Source organism: Cotesia typhae, unplaced genomic scaffold (genome assembly GCF_013202065.1).
Source record: "Cotesia typhae breed Kobodo isofemale line unplaced genomic scaffold, CoteBio_Ctyphae contig_33, whole genome shotgun sequence".
Classification (NCBI taxonomy): Eukaryota; Metazoa; Arthropoda; class Insecta; order Hymenoptera; family Braconidae; genus Cotesia; species Cotesia typhae.
In genome coordinates, this window is record NW_027423741.1 from 3208301 (window position 1) to 3227907 (window position 19607).

The 19607-nt window shown below is 29.9% G+C and overlaps 1 protein-coding gene across 2 annotated transcripts in view; it reads right to left on the reverse strand.

Moving 5' to 3' along the window:
- The window catches only part of LOC141526095 (uncharacterized), a 197008-nt gene continuing 177401 nt past the window's right edge, over positions 1-19607 (reverse strand). For both annotated transcript variants that reach the window (XM_074240874.1, XM_074240875.1), the window contains 3 exons: positions 15140-15407; positions 11688-11902; positions 1-4723 (listed from right to left, as the gene is read on the reverse strand). In XM_074240874.1, the coding sequence (XP_074096975.1) occupies positions 4551-4723; positions 11688-11902; positions 15140-15407 (656 nt within the window). In that variant the 3' untranslated portion in view covers positions 1-4550. The remainder of the gene's footprint in view (positions 4724-11687; positions 11903-15139; positions 15408-19607) is intronic.

Here is a 19607-nt window from a genome sequence, read left to right on the forward strand (position 1 = left end):
TCGCTATTTTTTTTTTATTTTTTTTTTAATTTTCATTTCATGACCCTGCCAAATACAGTTATAATAGTAATCATGATAGCAATAATATTATAGTAATAAAAAAACTTTTTTTAATAATAATAATAATAATAATAATAATAATAAGAAAATAATGATAATAATAGGTAGTATCTAAAAAATATGTAACCATCTTGATAATTCTTAACAGCTACCGTGCGACGTTGTGCAACATGAAAAATGTGACGTATGTACACACTGATATACGCGACTGTGTTAGTTTTTTCTTGTATAAGAATAAAAAATCTGATATGATGACAGACTTTTTATTTAACATTTTCATACAAGATTTTATTTTATTTAATTTAAGTAATATTTCATTTCTTTTTTTGACTTCACTTTTTATTATTTATTATACCACCATGTATAATTTATTTTTTCAACACATATATATATATATATATATATATATATATATATATATATATATACGATTCTCTCACAATAATCATCATCATTAGCTATTTTTATTATTATTTATTACACAATAAAACACCTAATCGATATTTTTAGTACATAAATATAGTGCGTATTTAAATTCACTAGTAATTTTTATTTTAATTAATAAAAAAACTCCGGTTTTTTTAACCCGGATCGTCATTTTTAATTACATTTATTATCTAATTATTTTATTTCGTTTGCGAATTTTTAAATAAAATTTTTTTTAATAAATAAATAATCGAAATGACAAAGAATCGTTTTACAATAACAAGTGTGTTACAACCACAATTTATAATAAACATTTATTGTTACTATTTTAATAGTAATTATAATTATAATGATAGTTATAATAATAATAATAATAATAATAATAATAATAATAATAATAATAATAATAATAATAATAATGATATTTGTTGATAAAAAAAATAAAATAATAAAACCTTCCCTTAAACTCGTGGCGCGCGTAAACAAGTAAGCAGAAATTATAATTATTAGTCTCGTATAAAAAGTTAATATAATGCCTTTTTTATACAGCGTTTGTTTACTTATTTAATTATTTATTTATTGATAATTATTAATTATTATATTGCTATTGCTTAATATTGCGTCTATGTATTTATTAAATATAACCCTTAATTAAAATATAACATAATAATTGCAGCGCGCCGATCATCAAAACAAGTTTAACAATATTTTAATGAATAACAACAAAACAAATTGGTGAGGGAATAATTTACAGAAAAATATAATTGTCAATGTGACAAACAAATATATTAAATAAATTGAATTTAATTTTTTTATCACATTTTTATTCCTTAGACACTAACACACTGAGTGTGTCTTTTCATAAATATACTTAATAATAAGTCCAATAAATATGATACGTTTTAATGAGCATTAATTTCCCTCGAGTTTTTAAATAAAATCGCGCGCCGCACAGCGTACATTTTTTTTTTATGTATATTTATGTTTATATATATAAATCCGTGCGAGATCCGAGAGATAATTACTGGCCCCCATTGGTTATCAAAGAGAAATTTCTTACTTATATTACGTAATAATGTAATAATTACTAAAATCTAGGACTAACAGTATTCTCGTTTGAACGTATCAAGTTTTGTCAAAAACTTTTTCTGTTCAACATACAAATTTTTTTAATTTACAAACTATTTACACTGATAGTCTTAACTCTAATTAGAGACTACTTACACTAACAGCGTTGCGGTTTTTATATTATATAATAGTAGTACTTTAGTTTTTTTTTAACCATGCCCACTGATATTTATTATTAAATGTATTGTTATAAGTTACAAAAAACTTAAAGTGCATTTTGTTTTCTACTGGCTATTTCTTGTACCAATTTAGATTTAAATATTATACCGTTACCTTCTGTGATAGTGATAAATGATAATTGATTAATGTTTATGTATCAGTAACAAAGATTGAGGTGGTTCGTGGAAAGTTACAGCGGAAAATATCGGCGTTAAAATGATCATGTTTCGTGATTTTCAAATTTTTTATTTCAAGACAGACAAGGCACTTTAGATTCAGATGCTCAGAAATTTTTTACCGCTTTCATCCATGAATCACCTGAGAATTAGATAGAACATGGGAAATTAGTCGTAGCTTTTTTTGCTAGTAACGTATGATAATTTTTAACCGTTTCTCGATTTATTAAATTCCCTCGTTTTAATTGGAATGCTAATGGACGGAATCGAGGGTTTTTTTACTTATTAATAATTACTGTAAAAAAATTTTTTCCGAGTGCAAAATTTTTTTTTTTTTTTTTCAATTATTTATTTAGTGAACTTGAAAATTTTATACATTATTTTTTAGGCCATAAATTTTTTTATAACTTAAAATTAGTCTCAAATTTGGTTAGAAAATTTCAATAATTTTTTGGTATGTTTAAAATTTATTTTAATTATGATAAAAGCGAAAGTAAGAATTTTTTTTATGAAAAACATCTTAAGAAAGTTCACTAAAAAAATTTCTTAATCATCGAAAAATTACGTGTAGCAAAATAAAGATTAATATTATAAAAATAAATTCAGAATATTTCACAATAATGTGATAGCACTATAATAATGAAACAGATATAAGTAGTTAAGCATAAATGATAATTATTTAAGGCACTATAGGCAAAAGAATAAGATGATTACTTTGTTAATTAATGATAATAATTCTCTACAATAATAATAATAATTAATAATAATAATAATAATAATGATAATAACATAGTCGTTTTGCAAACGATCAAAGGCACTATTATCTAATCAAGTAACGGCGTAATAATTCATTTATTTATTTATAAATAATAATAATAATAATGTTCGTTAAATAGTTAGGTTAAACTGGCTCTAGCATATACTGGCATCTCGTTGTGCATCTCATTTGTTTCTCCGTAAGATAAATATAAATTCCTCGTTAACTTATTCTACAATAATAATTAAATATCATAGTTCTGTTGTATAACTTAACTTGATTACTTATACCACGGCGAAAGTTTCGTCGGCAAACTTCTATAAATCCCTAAAACCATTACAATTACATTGTACTGAACAACAAAACCAACAATGCGTCTCTTTAATAGTTAATTACCACAAATTTATAATTTATTGCTATTGAAATATATTTCAATAAAAATAAAAAACTTTTACTTAAACTTTTATTTAAACAAAAAGTGCTTTATCAATTTTTTTTTTTTTTAATTACAATTAATATCTACGGCAGTGATGAAATTTTGTTTCGCGATCTAGTAGGACGGTTATTATTTAACAGCGACACTAGAAAGCATTTTATATACTTAATTAATTAATTTAATTCATTTTTAAAAATATATTATTGTACAGCCTTAACTGCCAGCACATTTACTTTGGCACCTTTCACACAAATTTACGACAAATAGGTACAAATTATTCACTTTACTTTATTATTAATTTATAATATATATTATTTTTATTAAATATTGTTTTTTATTTAATTTCAACTATCTATTATAATTATTACTATTTATTCCCTAAATAATAGACCGCAATTAATACTTGGCTATTTTAAAACAAAAAATATATCCAGGAAAAAATTTTTTACTAATTAAAATATTGCAAGAACTCATTCATCATAAATTTTTTTTTTTTTTTTTTTCAAATGAAATTTGGTGAAAATTTAAATTATTTTTATTTCAAAATTTAACTTAGTTATTTTTTTAACTTGCTAAAAAAATTAATATTTTTCATATAAAAAATTTTTTCCTGAATAAATAACACGTATGATTGTCCGTTTTATATAAAACGCGTAATTCTTTTGTATATTATTTTAAAATCGTTAATTGCTGATAGTTAAATAATTATTTTTTTGTTTATTTTCATCAACATTTTTTAATTAATTATTCACAATCACGATTGTATTTATTTAACTGAGCATGCTAAGTCCCAAGCTCCATTAAAGGAGTTGTCATTTTCTCTTTAATAAAATCTCTAATTATTTAATTGATTAATTACTTTGACAATTATCTACTCTAATCTTATAATTAATATAAACTTATAAATTTAATTATGATACTTTTACTGGCTCCTTTTATTACTGATAAAATAGTAAATCAACAATTGCTCTAGACTAGTTGAGCTGGCCTTAAAAATTCATTAATAAAATAATCAAATTATTATTAGCAATAATAATAAAAATAATAATTATTATTATAGGATATATTATAATTGAAACTAATTGCACGTCCTTGAACTTAAAATATCAGGACGTTGTCAGCAAACATTTAGCTTTAGTTATTTATTATACTTTGTTAAATAAAATAATATCTAGTGAAAAAACGTTACGTTGGCCCGCAGTCCCACGCGAAAATCGCGCACCTCGAGGGAAAGGGTTGTTCAGGTCCCGAATGTATGTAGTTAAATCGTCAACATGTATTGGTCTTTCATCTTATCTATCTTCATCATTATTTTTATCATTTTCTAGAATTTTAGTTTTATTCATATTACGCTCATTTATATTACGAATAAAATTCGGATTAGATTGAATGTTGGCGCTTATATCTGTCAGTGCCTCTTCATGTGCAGTGACAAGTGATCGCTTCGCGAAAACGACCGCTGACAAAGATGGCACTTGAATGGTTTTTGGCCGGTGTGCTTGCGATAGTGCCGCGTCAGCTCGTCCGAGCGGGCGAATTTCCACGTACATCCTTCCCACGTACACTGATACGGTTTTTCTCCTGTAACAAAAAAAAAAAAATACATTATTTTATTTAATTTAATTTAAAAAAATTTTGGAGTGGCTTAAAAAAATTTTCTAATTAAATTATCAAAAATTGGTCATTTTCGGGAATTAAATTAATTAAAAACTTAAATTATTACATCAGAAAAAATTAAATAATTGGAATTGCAAAAGATCAGTAACGTAAATTAATAAAATACTCGAGTTTCAATAAAAATAGAAAAAAAAAACTATTTAAATGACTAGTCTATTATTAACTTATGATTGGAATATAATTTTTAAAAGAAATAATTGTTATTTACTTAATAAATTATAAGAGAAAGTACAAATTTTACCCAGTAATAATAATAATAATTATTCGAATTTATTGAGCATTAGAGTAAGCATTTTATAAAAGTATAAATAAATTTCGTAATTTTTCTCTGTATCACAATCATACTTCAGCCTTGTGATGTAATCTAATTAGACATATAGTAATAGAAGTAAGTAATGAATAATGATTAACGATTAATGAGTAGTAATAATTCCAACATTAAAAATAATCATTAATCCACCGGGAGAGTATTTTGATGCAATAAAAATAAATTTAGCTGTTGCTGGTAAAAATAAAAAAAAAAAAAAAAAAAAAAAAAAAAAAAACTAAATTCGATCGATCTCACGATCGTGGAGAACCCCGAGGATAAAACGAGTCACGAGGTCCCGTCGCGATACGATCGCCCAAGAAAACGGAGTAGAGCTAAGTTCGTTGTCTCAAAGTCTTTTCACACCCAATTATTGGCTTGTCAATATAAATACCTCCGAGACTGGATCTCCAGATCGGTATTCACAGGTCCGTCTGAGGGTATCGGACATAAGGTCGTCAATGTCGCCGGTATCGATCCCTCTGCTCACAATCAGACCGAGAGGTATTACCGTACCACTACTGGTCTTTAAATAAATTTAGACAGCCAGGCACAAGTATGTCAATTCTAAAACTCATTGACAGCCTGTCGGAATTTTAGACGTCAGTCAATCGGTAACCGTTTAAGCTTCAGATAGAGATTTTTATTTAAACTTAACTTAATACAGGCTTGACTCGCTATTGCTAAATAAAAGGCTTTTGTTTGTTTTGAATATTGAATCGTGATCCGATCGAACTTGTAAGTTTTAAGACCCAGTATTTAACTCGGGGATCTTCGGGTCGTCTACCTGATCCTATTACCTAGCTAAAAGACTGCGCCAGGGTTAAAGGCTTGATAGTGAAGGATATAATGAGATCTTCTATTCGGATCTTTCAATGGATAAATCCTGAGCACTGTTTCAGCGGACAAGTGCCTCATCTTTATCTGTATTGAAGACTTGCCGTGTTTGATCACCGATGATCGAGCTTTGATTAATTCACTCTCATTTCTGCCTCCTTGCTCCTCTGACTTTTAGTTATCCGGCTTTCTTGTAGTGTTACTATTTACTGCTTATCCGTTTAACCTATGCGAAGTGATTATACTCGGATTTGAGAGGTTATTCTTCGATGTTAATCGTATTTGATTTTACAAATATTCGTAATTTGTGATTTTTTTTATTTATATAGAACTTATTTTTATTTTTAAAACAAAAAAATATTACTAGAGCTATTTAAAATTTTTTATTACAATAATTATTAAAATTTTCAACCATTAAAAATAATAACAAACAGTAAAAAAGATTATGACACTATAATAAATGGTAATTATGACATTTCACGCTCAAAACCAGACATAAATAATATAATAATTTATAATAAATAATGAAAGCTCATAACAGAAAGATAAAAAAATGTATTTATACTTATTAATAATCCAATAAATAAAACAGGTGTAACTACTTATTATCCCGCGTGACCTTTATTGTATTTAAATATTGAATATACAAATCACCGATAATTATATCAGAGCTCGCAATATTTAATTATAAAACGTTGTAATAGAATTATTGAAAGGCCGAGCTAAACACAAACATATCAGAAAATTAAATTCGAAAAGCTGTCCGAGTATCTAATCGTACGATTACAAAGTATATACAAAATGAACCGATCGATATAGAAATCGATCATCGTAGGTCGTAGTTAGATTTTCAGCTTGTGGCTGAGTAGTGTAGTAGCTGCACGGGCTGCTCGACATTGTATTGCGCAAGTAACGTCCGGTAATCGCAAAGTAATGACGACCATAAGAAATCAACAGCAGGAGTTGCGTAATTCTGAGTAATTAGTCCATTTACGAGCTCGGGGCTAAGACTACTCGGAGATGCATATACACCGGCAACTTACGTATTTATTCCTGTGCTAGCGTACTCCTATTATATGTACTAGTTGTAAGTACTCATGGGCCAGTCTGTAGTCTATGGGATAGATATTATTGCTGGCACATGGTAATGGAGCATTAATATCACCGTTATTAATGCATTTTCATATTATTTTTAAAGAACCGACCAACCGTAAGTTTATTGCGCCATACATTAACGCCGCGGTTGCTCCAGCTCCAATCCTCTCATTAGTCTACATTATTATGTCTATCATACAGTACATACACATTTTCATTTTTACTTTTATTTAATGTTCGATGGTTGAATCAGTTTGTTGAGCTTTTTGTTCTCGAGCTTAGATATCCGCGAGCGAAATATTGTGAGCTATTTTGCTCCTATTTAAAAGTAACGTTTTATTTTTTTTTTTAGTAGTAAATTTTTATATAAAAATTATTTTGAGGATCAAAAATAATTTAAAATTTAACTTTTTTAACTAAAAAATTGTTTTAGATTTAAGATTTTTTTTTTTTGAGTTAATTTTTTTATCAGAGTAGAAAAGTTTAAAAATAAGCTAATAATTTTTTTTATTAATTTAAATATTTATCGAAAAAAAAAAATTAATAATTTTAGAGTCGGAAAATTTGATCAAAGAATAAATATTAAGAATTCGATAAAAAAAAATTTGGATAAATATTCTTACCAACGGATGAAGATGATTCTACAAACTACTAACCGTGTAATTATATTAATAAGAGTTAAAATGTTGGCGCGAATAAATCTTGAGAAACAGATGAAAATATTAATAAGAACAAAAAGTAAAATGTCTAATTAAATGAGAACACTCATGTATGTGCGTTGTGCATTTCTCGGTACTTATAACTGTTAAATAAAATACTTTTGTGTAATTGGACTATGGTGGTGATGCATTATATTTTAATGGGGGCTTTAAATGACTCGTAATCGTAAATATCAGGGATAATACCGATCAGTAATCATACAACTTTGTAAGCGGTTAATAAATAAACCGCGTTAATTTAATATTAAATCGAATATTATCAAGATTTGAAGCATAAAAATGAATTAACTTTTGATTTGGTATTTTCAAGATAATTGGATAAAAAATTAATATTTTTGATTTATTTATCAATTACTTAACTGTTAAATTTGCGTACAGCCGGTGGGATTTATTTTACTGATACATTTAACGTCAAAAGAGAGAAAGAGAGACAACAAAGCGATAAAGAGAAAGAGAAAGAGGAAGCGAATGAGCATGAGAGGCGAAAATAAATGAAAAGTAAGAGATGAATCAGGTGGTTGAGAGAACGAGAATCACCTTAATCGAGTACCCATAATATTCGAATAAAGTTTACGAGCACGTAGCCATACATTTGCAGATATTTATCCCGGGGCGTTTATGAGTCGGTCGTCATTTAACCGCTCAGTGCATCAGCGATGAGATGTGGCTCGTTCGTTCAATGGGTTTAATTAACGTCTTAAGTAGAAGTTGATTATAGAGCTTTCTCAGCTGGATGTTTAAGATAAATATGACCATGGGACACGCCCAGGATTTGTTGGAGTTTAGTATTTCATTGTATACATTGCAATCTATCTCTTTTTTGTTAAAGAATTTTCTTCGCTTTTATTCTCACCGGTCTTTCTATAGTAACAAATTAATTACTTAAATTTTCGTTTAAAAAAAAATCTTATTCTCAATCGAATTTTTTCCTTTTTTTGTATGATACAAAAATTAAGAGTACCAAAAAAAAAATTTTTTTTAAATGAATCAATTATTTAAAAAAAATTTACAAATTTCGTTTTTCGAGATTTTTTAATTTTTTCTGCAATGTTTTAATTTATCTATATAATAAACTTACACTGAAAAAAAAATTAACTTGACTCTTAAAAAAAATTTTAAAACCAAGAAAATTATTTTTAAGAGCTTTATCGTCTTAATTCAAGTAGAAAAATTTTTAAACTGAAAAAGTGGAAAAAAATGGAAGTAAATTTTGCTTGATAGAAGAAAATGTAAGTCTTGAAAATGATTTTCTTGATTTAAGAATTTTTCTCAAGAATCAAGTCAATTTTTTTTTCAGTAACCTAGTTTTGTCCCAGAGTTCAAGTCAATAAGATCTAACGTGTGAGATTTAATCGTATCATATCATGTGATGATCATATCATCTTCTAGTAATATAAGTAAAGATATAAGCAATAGCCGAGAAGAGTAGAAGAGGTCAGCCGCCCGGGAAACCGTTGACCTCTCCCGGAATGTATAGCGTAGCCTCTCACCCGAGTAGGATTTACGTGGGGGTGCATTGTTCATGTCAGAGTACACAGTACATCGTACATACTACCATACTACATACTACATCCCGTCTGGTCGCGTCCCACGGCGGCAGTTGCTAAGATAATTCAGGTTAATTCATATGTAAAATCCCTTCCTCCTGTCCATCAACCGTCACGCTACCTTTCATATCTTCTATTTACATTATTTTCACAATAATTATTTTATTATAATGTAATATTAATAAATTATACCGTAGAATTTTATTGCTAAGAAATCTTTTTTTTTTTTTTTTAAATTTAAATTTTAAAAGTTTAACATAAGTGCCGTCGTGTATTATGCGGACACTGCAAGAGATATTAAATAAAATGTGTGTTAACACATGTAATAAAGTTAGAGTGTGAAAGTATAGGTTGTATGAAATAATTAAGAACGATTTAAAATAGATATTTAAGCTGTAAGTATAGACAATACATTTCTATATAGATATATACATAGGACTATGGTAGGTTCCGGTGAGTGTTAGACACGCTGCGTAGTTTAAGATAATAGGTGCTATCTTCTCGACTAATGGATCCCATGGGTGTCGCTAAAACCCTCCCGGTGTGGGTAATGATGTTTTATCGATTCGCGGATCCTCGTAACTTAACGTTACGCTGTTACCTAAAGCTATAGGTATAGACTGTCCGGGCACTTTGCTAGTTTTAAAACTGAGATACAATATAGTGTCCAGTGTGTCGAACGTGTATAACCGACCTCTAACAGTATATTATTCGCCGGTAACTATCTTTACTATCCCAGGGACTATACACCGTAGACCATAGACCATAGGTAACCCATGTTTTCCTCCCTCGCACTCGCTATTATATACCAAAGAAACAACTATACTTATTCTACGCAATCAATAAATTCTTTACTTTATGTTTTTTTAACTGTTGCTTAAATTGCTTTCCAGGATAAAAGTTTTTTTATTTTCAGTTTTGATTTAACAGTTTTTTAAATATTTAAAATTTAGTCGTGATGGAAATTAAAAAATTAATTAAAGAAACAATGCCAGTGAATTAAAAATTAAAATTCCGAGGTAAATATATTGGAGATGTAAAAAATTTTTAGGAACATTTTTTAGTTAGAAATTTAATTATTATATGTTCCAAAAAAAAAACATTAATAAAATGTTAAATTCCTACTATATGTACGTCTATTTTCATATTTATTCTTGAAAATATCTCTTAAAAAAAAAATTATTAAATTAGAAGTAAAATTATCATATTGAATTTCGTAAAAAATTTGAATTTAATGTCAAAATCATATAAAATTTGAAGGACTCAAATTTATAAATGTATAAATTAAATATTAATTGACGCAATGAACAGTTTAAACTGACGTTGACTGACACCTAATGTTAATACACCAAGAGTTTGTCCAAAAAAGGAATTAATTACGCGGACAATAGGCTCGCGCTCTCGGGCGATTTCACGGCTTCGTGGCCTCGGTTTTCGAGGTAAGAATTATAAATACTTTTATAATAATATAATATAATATGATATAGCTGGAGGGAATAAATTTTTTTTCGACGAGCCGTCGCGGCAAAGGCCATACTGTTATGTTAATAAAGTTCTTAAACAATTACACTTTAATTACATTATATCCCAGGTTATTTAATGTTACGAGTTGCGATTATGATAATAAGACGGATTATTGTTATGTTTAATAATTCACCTAAAAAACTGTTAGTCAGTGTGGCGCTACGCGTCCTCGTAAATAACAGTGAGCTTTTTACGGTTCGATAATTATTTTTCCGCGGTAAAAAAAAAGTCGTATTATAAGCGGGTGAGCTCTATAAGGGAGAACAGGCGCGTGGAAAATAGTTTAGCTCCTAAGCACCGTGGAAATAAATAATTGGATTAATCGTACCGACACTCGTTAATCAGCGGTGTCTGACAGTGAAGACGTGCAGTCAGATGGGGAGGTGCGAATAAAACTATTCCAAGCAATTAAAATCCTTTCCTAGGGAAATTCTTGTATATTGCTTCCTGTTTTATTGTAATATGTCGCGGTAACTATAACGTCTTTTTTGTTAAAAAATTTTATTTATTTTATTCCATTGTATTGTACTGTTACTGACGTTTTTGCAAGTCTCAGACTAGAAAATTATTTAATTAACTGATGAAAGAAAATAATTATTTAATTTAACTGAATTTTTATAAAAAAATTTTTTTAGTGATTTTAAATTAATTATTTTGGCTAAAATATTAAAGATACGTAAAAACTGATAAGGACTTTTTTTGTAGAGCATTAAATTTTCTACATAAAAGGTCTCATTTAATTTTTTCGTATCTCCAATATTTTCCTCGTAATTTCAATTTGCTATAAATACAAATAAAGAGCGAGAATTTACAATGATAAATTAAAAATAAAAACTGACCAGTGTGCGTTCGCTTGTGTGCCTTGAGGTGGGAGCTCTTGGTGTAGACTTTGTCGCATCCCGCGACATCGCATCGGTGAACTTTGCGTCGCTTGAGGGCATCCCCGCAGTCACTGTCGACGTTATTGAGGCTACCACCGTGTCCAGCAACTCCGCTGTTTCCTCTACCGGTGAGGCCAATCCCAGGCGTCAGCGCCGGTCGCTTGTGAAATACACTAAAATAAAAAAAAAGAAAAAAACCATCAATAAAAATGTATCATCATAATCTTCTTCGATAGCCTTACACATTGTACATGATAAATAATAATATAATAAATGCCGGGTACAACGGTACAAGGTTATAAAGAACTAACAAGAAGTGGATGACAATGAATGATCAAGATCGATGATGGAAACATAAACCTGGCTGTTAACGTTTTTTATCAGTGAGCGTGCCTGTTTTGGCGATGAGCCGATCTGCCGCGAGTAGCTAATGTAATAATTTTTTACATTTTTATTGTATATCGCGGTCGCGGATAATATCGAGAATTATGACGAGTGAGCAAGAGATGGATCGGGAGATTAAGACCCGATAGAAAAAGGGACCAGACTGAGGTCGCGGCAAGAAATTTGACGGCATCATAACGATAACCTTGGGGATTTATATAAATTCTCGATATATATATTTTATTTATTCACAACATCTTCATTTATTCGATCCGAAAGATTCGATATGTATGATATGATATGATATGATGGAAGTCGGGTGCAGGCCTATATGATCCCTGATGGAAAAAGTTGCCGGTAATATCCTTTCTCGGCACGAAGCAGACGGCAGCCTTACCGATTGTCTACTCGGTCATACATCAATAAACTCTTAATAATACGGATGATATCCATAGCTCGTTATTCTCACCGTACACCAACTATTCAAGGTAATCGAATGTAGAAATTGCGTTCGTGACTGCGTCTACTAACATATTATACTGTATAAATAGTTTTATTAATCTATTACGGTACCGTTCTATTCTTTTAATCATTATTATCCGAATTTTTTTGTTTATATTTAGATGCTCGAATTAAGAAATAATTTTTTTAGATAAACGTTTTTTTTTTGGACATATAATAATTTTGGACAAAAAAAATTCTTAAAAATGATCAAAAATATTTATTATTGTGTAAAAAAAATTTTTTTAACAGAAGTAATTTTTTTTTTCAAACAGTAAAAATAAAAAAAAGTTTAATCTAATTTTTGAACTCTGATAGACGATTAAAAATTATGAAAATAAAAATTTGAATTAATTTTTAAAACAATGATTGACAACATGAAATATTGTTTACAATATTAAAAAAAATTAGAGTTATTAATCTCGGTTGAGTTCATAACTTTGAACGTAAATCTGATAAAAATATTTGATTACAACAACCCATAAACATTTAATTCGACGACATGGAATCATAACCACTTAGATAAAAAATACTATCGCAATCTAAAGAGCACAATTCAATAAATAATACAGCTTTGTAAAATTTAGTTATTTATAATGGGGATGATAGTAATTTATTAACGCATCGTTTACGATAATTTTGATTATTTCGTAGCTCGTAAATAAATAGTTAAGATAAACGGATAGATAGATAAATATATAAATATATAAAACGGTAACTCGGTTGGACAGTCGCCCGCATACTCATAGTAGACACCTAAAGAACCCTCCTGCGGCGAATTATCGTTCTTGTACGGTATACAAGTGCATACTTTACGAGAAAATGCATGTAGTATAGAGTAAAATTAAAGCCATAGCCAAGTTAAGCTCATATCTGGCAAATACTCGCCAATAGAAATAGAATCTTAAGTTTATTAAATCACAATTTATTTTATTTTTAAATATTTATATAAATTACAAAGATTTTATTTATATATTGGAAGATATCTCTCTTCTAATCGTCTAGAACTGGCAGCAAAGATAAACTTTAAAGTACCGCTAATAAATATTTACATTTTTTATTTTATTTTATTTTATTATCTTCCTCAACTTCCATTACCGTGTCACATGTATAACAAATTATCCATAAACACATTTTTAAAGTAAATATTATTTCCAATTAGCAATTATATGAATTTTTCTTTTCGGTCGTTCTCTTGGGCAAAACATTAAATCACCAATCGATATTAATTAACAAAAAATATCTTAAATTGCCTATTAAAACGTCAACGGAGGACATAATAAAATAAAAATAAAAATAAAACGATTATTAAAAAAAGAAAATGTTGACTCCTGTCGCTCCTTATGTTTCTGTTTCTGTTGTTGTACTTAAATTATGGGAAAACAATTCGTGTTTTAAAGGCAAGGGACATTACATACTCCTATGTTATACTCACATCATAGATATTGCTTAACGATTAAATGTTTTTGAACATATCCAATATTATTGAGACTCGTTAGTAATATTTATATACACACTGCTTGTATAGTGAGTAAGTATATATAAAGACTGTTCAATACGCCAAGGGATTTCATCACGACGCGCGTCCAATCGAGTTGCACGCGACCGTCCACCGGGATCGACGTGTAGTAGAACTCGATCGATTCCGCTGGGAGTCATTTCACGGTGGGAAACGGCTCTCGATCTCGATATGCCATATTTCTGACTCTTACTCTCCCCAAGTTTCTCGTTTCTTCGTTTTATTTAATTTATATGCAATACATACATGACCTGAAGGTTCAATCATTTAAAAAAAATTTTTTTTTTCAATTCACATTTTCAAATTAATTAATACACATAATTATTCCCAACAATTTTCTTTAAAAAAAATTCAATAAAATAATAAGAATAAAAAATATTTACATCAATTAACAGCAATAACAATAACATAAATAACGATTCAAAAATGAATTTGACTCGAAAAATTAATTTTTATGTAAATTTATTCACTGATAAAATCAAAACTCGTGAACGGTAAAAAAATTTGATTAAATTTATTTCGTATATTGTCGAAAGACCGGAAAACGCCTACATAAAAAATTTTATTTATTGCATAACCACTAAAAAACACTACTTTAAACCATTTATCGCGCTGGACAACAGCTTATACATATACTATACAATATATAATACGGTAGTCTAATAAACATAAATAATTTAGCGAAAATTTATCAGGCTCTCAAAAGAGGTCAATCCAAATTTCTCTTTTCTTCTTAAACAAAAAATCCCGTGGTAAACTTTCACGCCGAGTGTTAATGAATATTTAATAGTGTTACACTCGATCTTATTGTTAAATTCACTTTACTTTGTCAGTTATCTCGGACACAGTTCTGTGAAGTTCAAGTCCAGACACACCCGCAGTGTTTTTCGGGTGTTTATATTTCATTATAAAAAATCAAATAAAAAAAAATGTAAATGTAAAATGAAAAAAAAAAAAAAAATGAAATCGTCATGTATAATGAGACGAAACAGGATTATGTACTTACAGCGAAGCCTCCTTTATCCTTTGTAACGCGAGGAGGGCCGCCGAGGATGATACGAAAACAGGATCAGGTGGTTCAATACCACAGACTGATACTTCTCTCTCCCGCTGCCTCTCGCGGTCCCGTTGTCTCTCGCGGTGCTCTCGATCTCGTTCTCGGTGTTCTCTCTCTCGTTCTTTATTTCTGGTCACGTCTCTCGGTTCCTGCCTCTTCCGGTCTCGTTCCTGCTCGCGTTCTCGTACAATGTCCACTAGTGGTAATGCCGGTGACACTGTAACAAATTAATTAAAACAATAAATAAATAAATTGTTGAATTGTTTAAAAAAAAAAATTCCGAGTAAATTTTCATCGGAAGCTGGCGCCAATTCACATTGCAGTAAATATATAAATGTTTTATAATCCATAATGTTAAGTAGACAAGGCTGTGCATCATGTTTGAGTCGTGGGTAAAAAACCGCGGAATAACGATTTACTCTCGATACGTCTGAGATGGATCGCTCGGAGCACGATAGATCGATCGATTAATGCCCGCGGTACTTACGCATCAACGTCCTTGTCGTGTTTACCATCCTAAGTACATGACATGTTCATGTAATATAATATCATACTGAATCGCGATCAAGTTTATTAGTACTGAAAGATATCGAGGCTTTCCGGATGATCTAGATTTCCCGATTCGCAGATATAATAGTGCAGCAAGTATTAGTTTATTACGCACAATCACGCATTCTTGTTGTGTTTAAATTGTTTTATTCCTATCTGTCAGACCAAGGCCTCTACGCCTTGTGTTATATTATTGGTATTTTTTTTTTTTTTCATTACTTTTTAGTTCTTATTTCTTGTTTCTAACTGGGTCATGATTTAGGCTCCGAGGTCGCTGCTGCTATTTATTGAGACAGTCTCAATGCGAAATGTCAGAAAGGCCATAAATATTGCGAGATTTATTGTATCGTTTGTTTGAGACACCCCATAAGTCCTCGGTAATTCGTTTTTCATGAGACAAAACACGCACTTCTGCTTAATGTCATATTTCATAAATTAAATAAATAATTATTTTATTATTATTAAATAATTACTTGTAATCAAATTTTGTATTAGATACTAATTATTAAATTGTTTGGATAAGCTAAAAAGTGGTAAGAAAATATTTTAAAAAATTGCTTTGGTAGTTTTTTAAAATATCCACTTTTAGAATTTTTTTTAAATTTTCTTGGTAAGAATTTTTTGAATGAAAATAAAATTCTAAAAATTTTCAGATTTTAAATAATACAAAAAAGAAAACTTTTTATAAAGTTTAAAACATATTTTGTATGCATAATTTAATCTACATTTTAATGTATTTCAATTACAATTAAAATACCACATATTTTAATATACCAATCACATATTTCTTATATAAATTTTTACCATAAAGATTTTACCAACAAGCGAACCAGCGACATATGTCAGGATAACGACATAAAAGCTATTTCCCCTATCTCATGCAGTACAGCCATTAACCGCTTAATTAGCCTTATACACATTGTAGTTATTGCTCTCCCAACTCTATAACCATAGAAGCATAATCCGTGACTTTGTCTCTTCTCTCTCCGAAGTATCCACTTGTTTCCCTCTAATCCATCGGCGTTGATATTTTTCTTGTTAGTTGTGGCATTAACTTTTCTCGGTTCGGTCCGCGAGAGGGTAAGGGCCGTGATCTTTGACATAAAATGACGTCGATGATCATCAAGATACCGGGAATAAGATACTGACAGGTCACCGGTACGTAAATGTCTTGCGTACTAGTCGTAACCCCAAAGCGCATTTACGAGTAATAACCGCATCGCATCAACAAGTTAACTTTATTTAAACTCTCTGTGACGAAGATAGACTGGGATATCCGAGATGATTAGATTAGAGGCGATTAGATCCATACATTTTGCTTATTCTTATTAGCTACTCTCAGTTCTCATTTTTTAATTTCATTGATGTAAGCCATACTGCAGGTAAACTGCTCTAATGCTCCTAGAGCACTACTTTAGTAGGGTGTACCGAGTAGAGGGCAGATGCGATAGAATGAGAGAGAGTCGGTAATTGATAATGTTCAACTCAGAAGTTAATCCATGGATTTATGGCCCAAGTGTGTAGCAAACATTTTTCGAATTGAGCCAAATTGAGGGATAATCGGCAGACGGTAATGCCTCGCTGTCGAGTGGATGAGCTCCCCGTACCGGTGATAGTCGGGTTAAAGTGTACGTTTAGTCGTACACATACGTACTCATGTGAACTAGCTTACGCGTGGGCAACTTGTTTGATTTAATGCATTTAACAATTGCCTGCAATATAGACACGTACATCCAACCGGCCGCTTATACTTATTATTGTGCTTGTGATTATTATTGTACTTAGATACTCAGTGCACCTTATACATTAAACAGTGCAGACTCCATACTATACATAATAGGATATTGCGATCCACTCGGCTAACTACATCATAGCTAAATAGCTGAATTATTAGCAGCGTAATGCTCCTAAAGCCGCTATTAATGCTACTACGAAATATGCTATGAATATGAATATTAATAGTTATTTTAATTTTGTATTGTTGGATGAAGATGAAAAATTAGTGTCTTAAAAATCTAGCTCATTAATGCAGGTCTTTTGATGACTTTTAATAAAAAGTTATTGCGGAGACGCTTTGTCAAGAGCAAATGCCACGAATCAACGTGACGGTATAAAATTGTTTGGGTTAATTCATTGTGTATTGTATTGTACAGTATTCAGTATTCAGTATTGTATGTGCTAATCAACAGCCGTGGACTTATGGGACTTTTCGCTTTAGTTACTTCGCGGTGATTACGAGTGTTAATTGCAAAGACGGGTGAAAGTGACGCGTGCCAACCTCTGTCACGATTGTGCTACTAATTTATACACTTTAATAAGTTTGTCCTCTTGCAAAATTGATAATTGTTCGAGTTTTGAGGCGTCTGGGTAAATGGTCTTTGTTATTTTAGGTGCTTTTGGATGTTGAAAGGCTCTGAGTTTATATTATTTTGTTTATTTAGTCTTTAAATTAAGCTAAAAAATTTTTTTTTCTATTTTTAAATTAAAAAAAAAAAAAAAAAAAACTTAGTTTAAATTAAAAATTCGTGTAAATTATTCATTATTAAATGTTATTTTACATTTCTTGATTAATATAAAATGTACATAAATATTATTAAAATTTTTATTGTCTTCAGACTAAAAAAGATAAAATAAACAAACAAATATAATAAGATACCACAGAACTGTTTTAAATTCTCAGTAGATATTGTAGAGTATAGAGGATTTACGGGAGTGGCATCTGCGAGCTTCCTGGTGTAGTTTCAGGTTTGATTTCAGGATTCTCTACCACAACAGTAACAGCAAGAGCACGTGTAGTGAAAGACACAGCACACCAAGTTGTGTTTATTCTGAAATCGATTTTATAAGCTGGTATGGATCCAGCAACTGAACAACTGGAGGCATACGTGTGCATTGTAGATAGGATGGGAGGATTTAAAAGAAGTAAGGAAAGAGTTAAAGAAAGAACAACACTACCCTCTACTCTAGTGCACTACTGGTACAACTGGTCCTTTTCTAAAGTTATGACATTATATCGCACTTAGCGAAGATGCTATCGGCAATACTGAAACACGACGAGCTGACCGTCGGCCATTAGTATCGATGTTCTCACGCCTTTGTAGCGCATACAAGACCACAACAAGAAATGCGGGTTACATATTGTTGCGGTATCAGTCTCTGGGGTTTATCTTATCCGGGAATCGACGACTGTAAATAATGATTGATCGGAAAAATGAATCCCTCGTTGTGTTTTCACGATTCGCTGGCACACATGTAATCCAATATACATACTTATACATTTATATATATTTATACATTTCTGGTAGGTATTGTAGGTAGGTGTTGTTGTAAGGAAGTTGCTACTTGTATAAATGCCGTGGTTTAGCTCTCGTTTGTATGTATTATATCGTGGATCCGCGATATCGTCGAAAGGAGATACTGGGCCCACCATCGAGTACTAATAGTCTTGCTACCTTATCTTACACACGAATAATATTTTTATGTTCCGTTTTTTTTTTTTTTTATTTTCAATTCGTAATAACAGTATTAGTATTTTTTTTTGTTTATACAGTTAACATAATTTATAAAGTTGTTGCGTAGGCAAATTAATTAACAATTAATAATGAATAACATGATTCATATCCAAAAAATTAAAATATTTAATTGATTAATTTTTTTTTACTGAAAATGAGACATATAAATAAATGTCTACATATTGTCATCAAACTAATAGAAAAAATTAACTTGACCACAAAAAAAAAAAAAAATTAAGGCTAAAATGAAAGCGAATAATTAAAGGATCAAAACATTGGAGAGTTAATAATTATTATAAAGTTGATCAGAAACGTCAGTCGTTAATATTCCTGTTATTTTTATCTCAAGTAGCTAA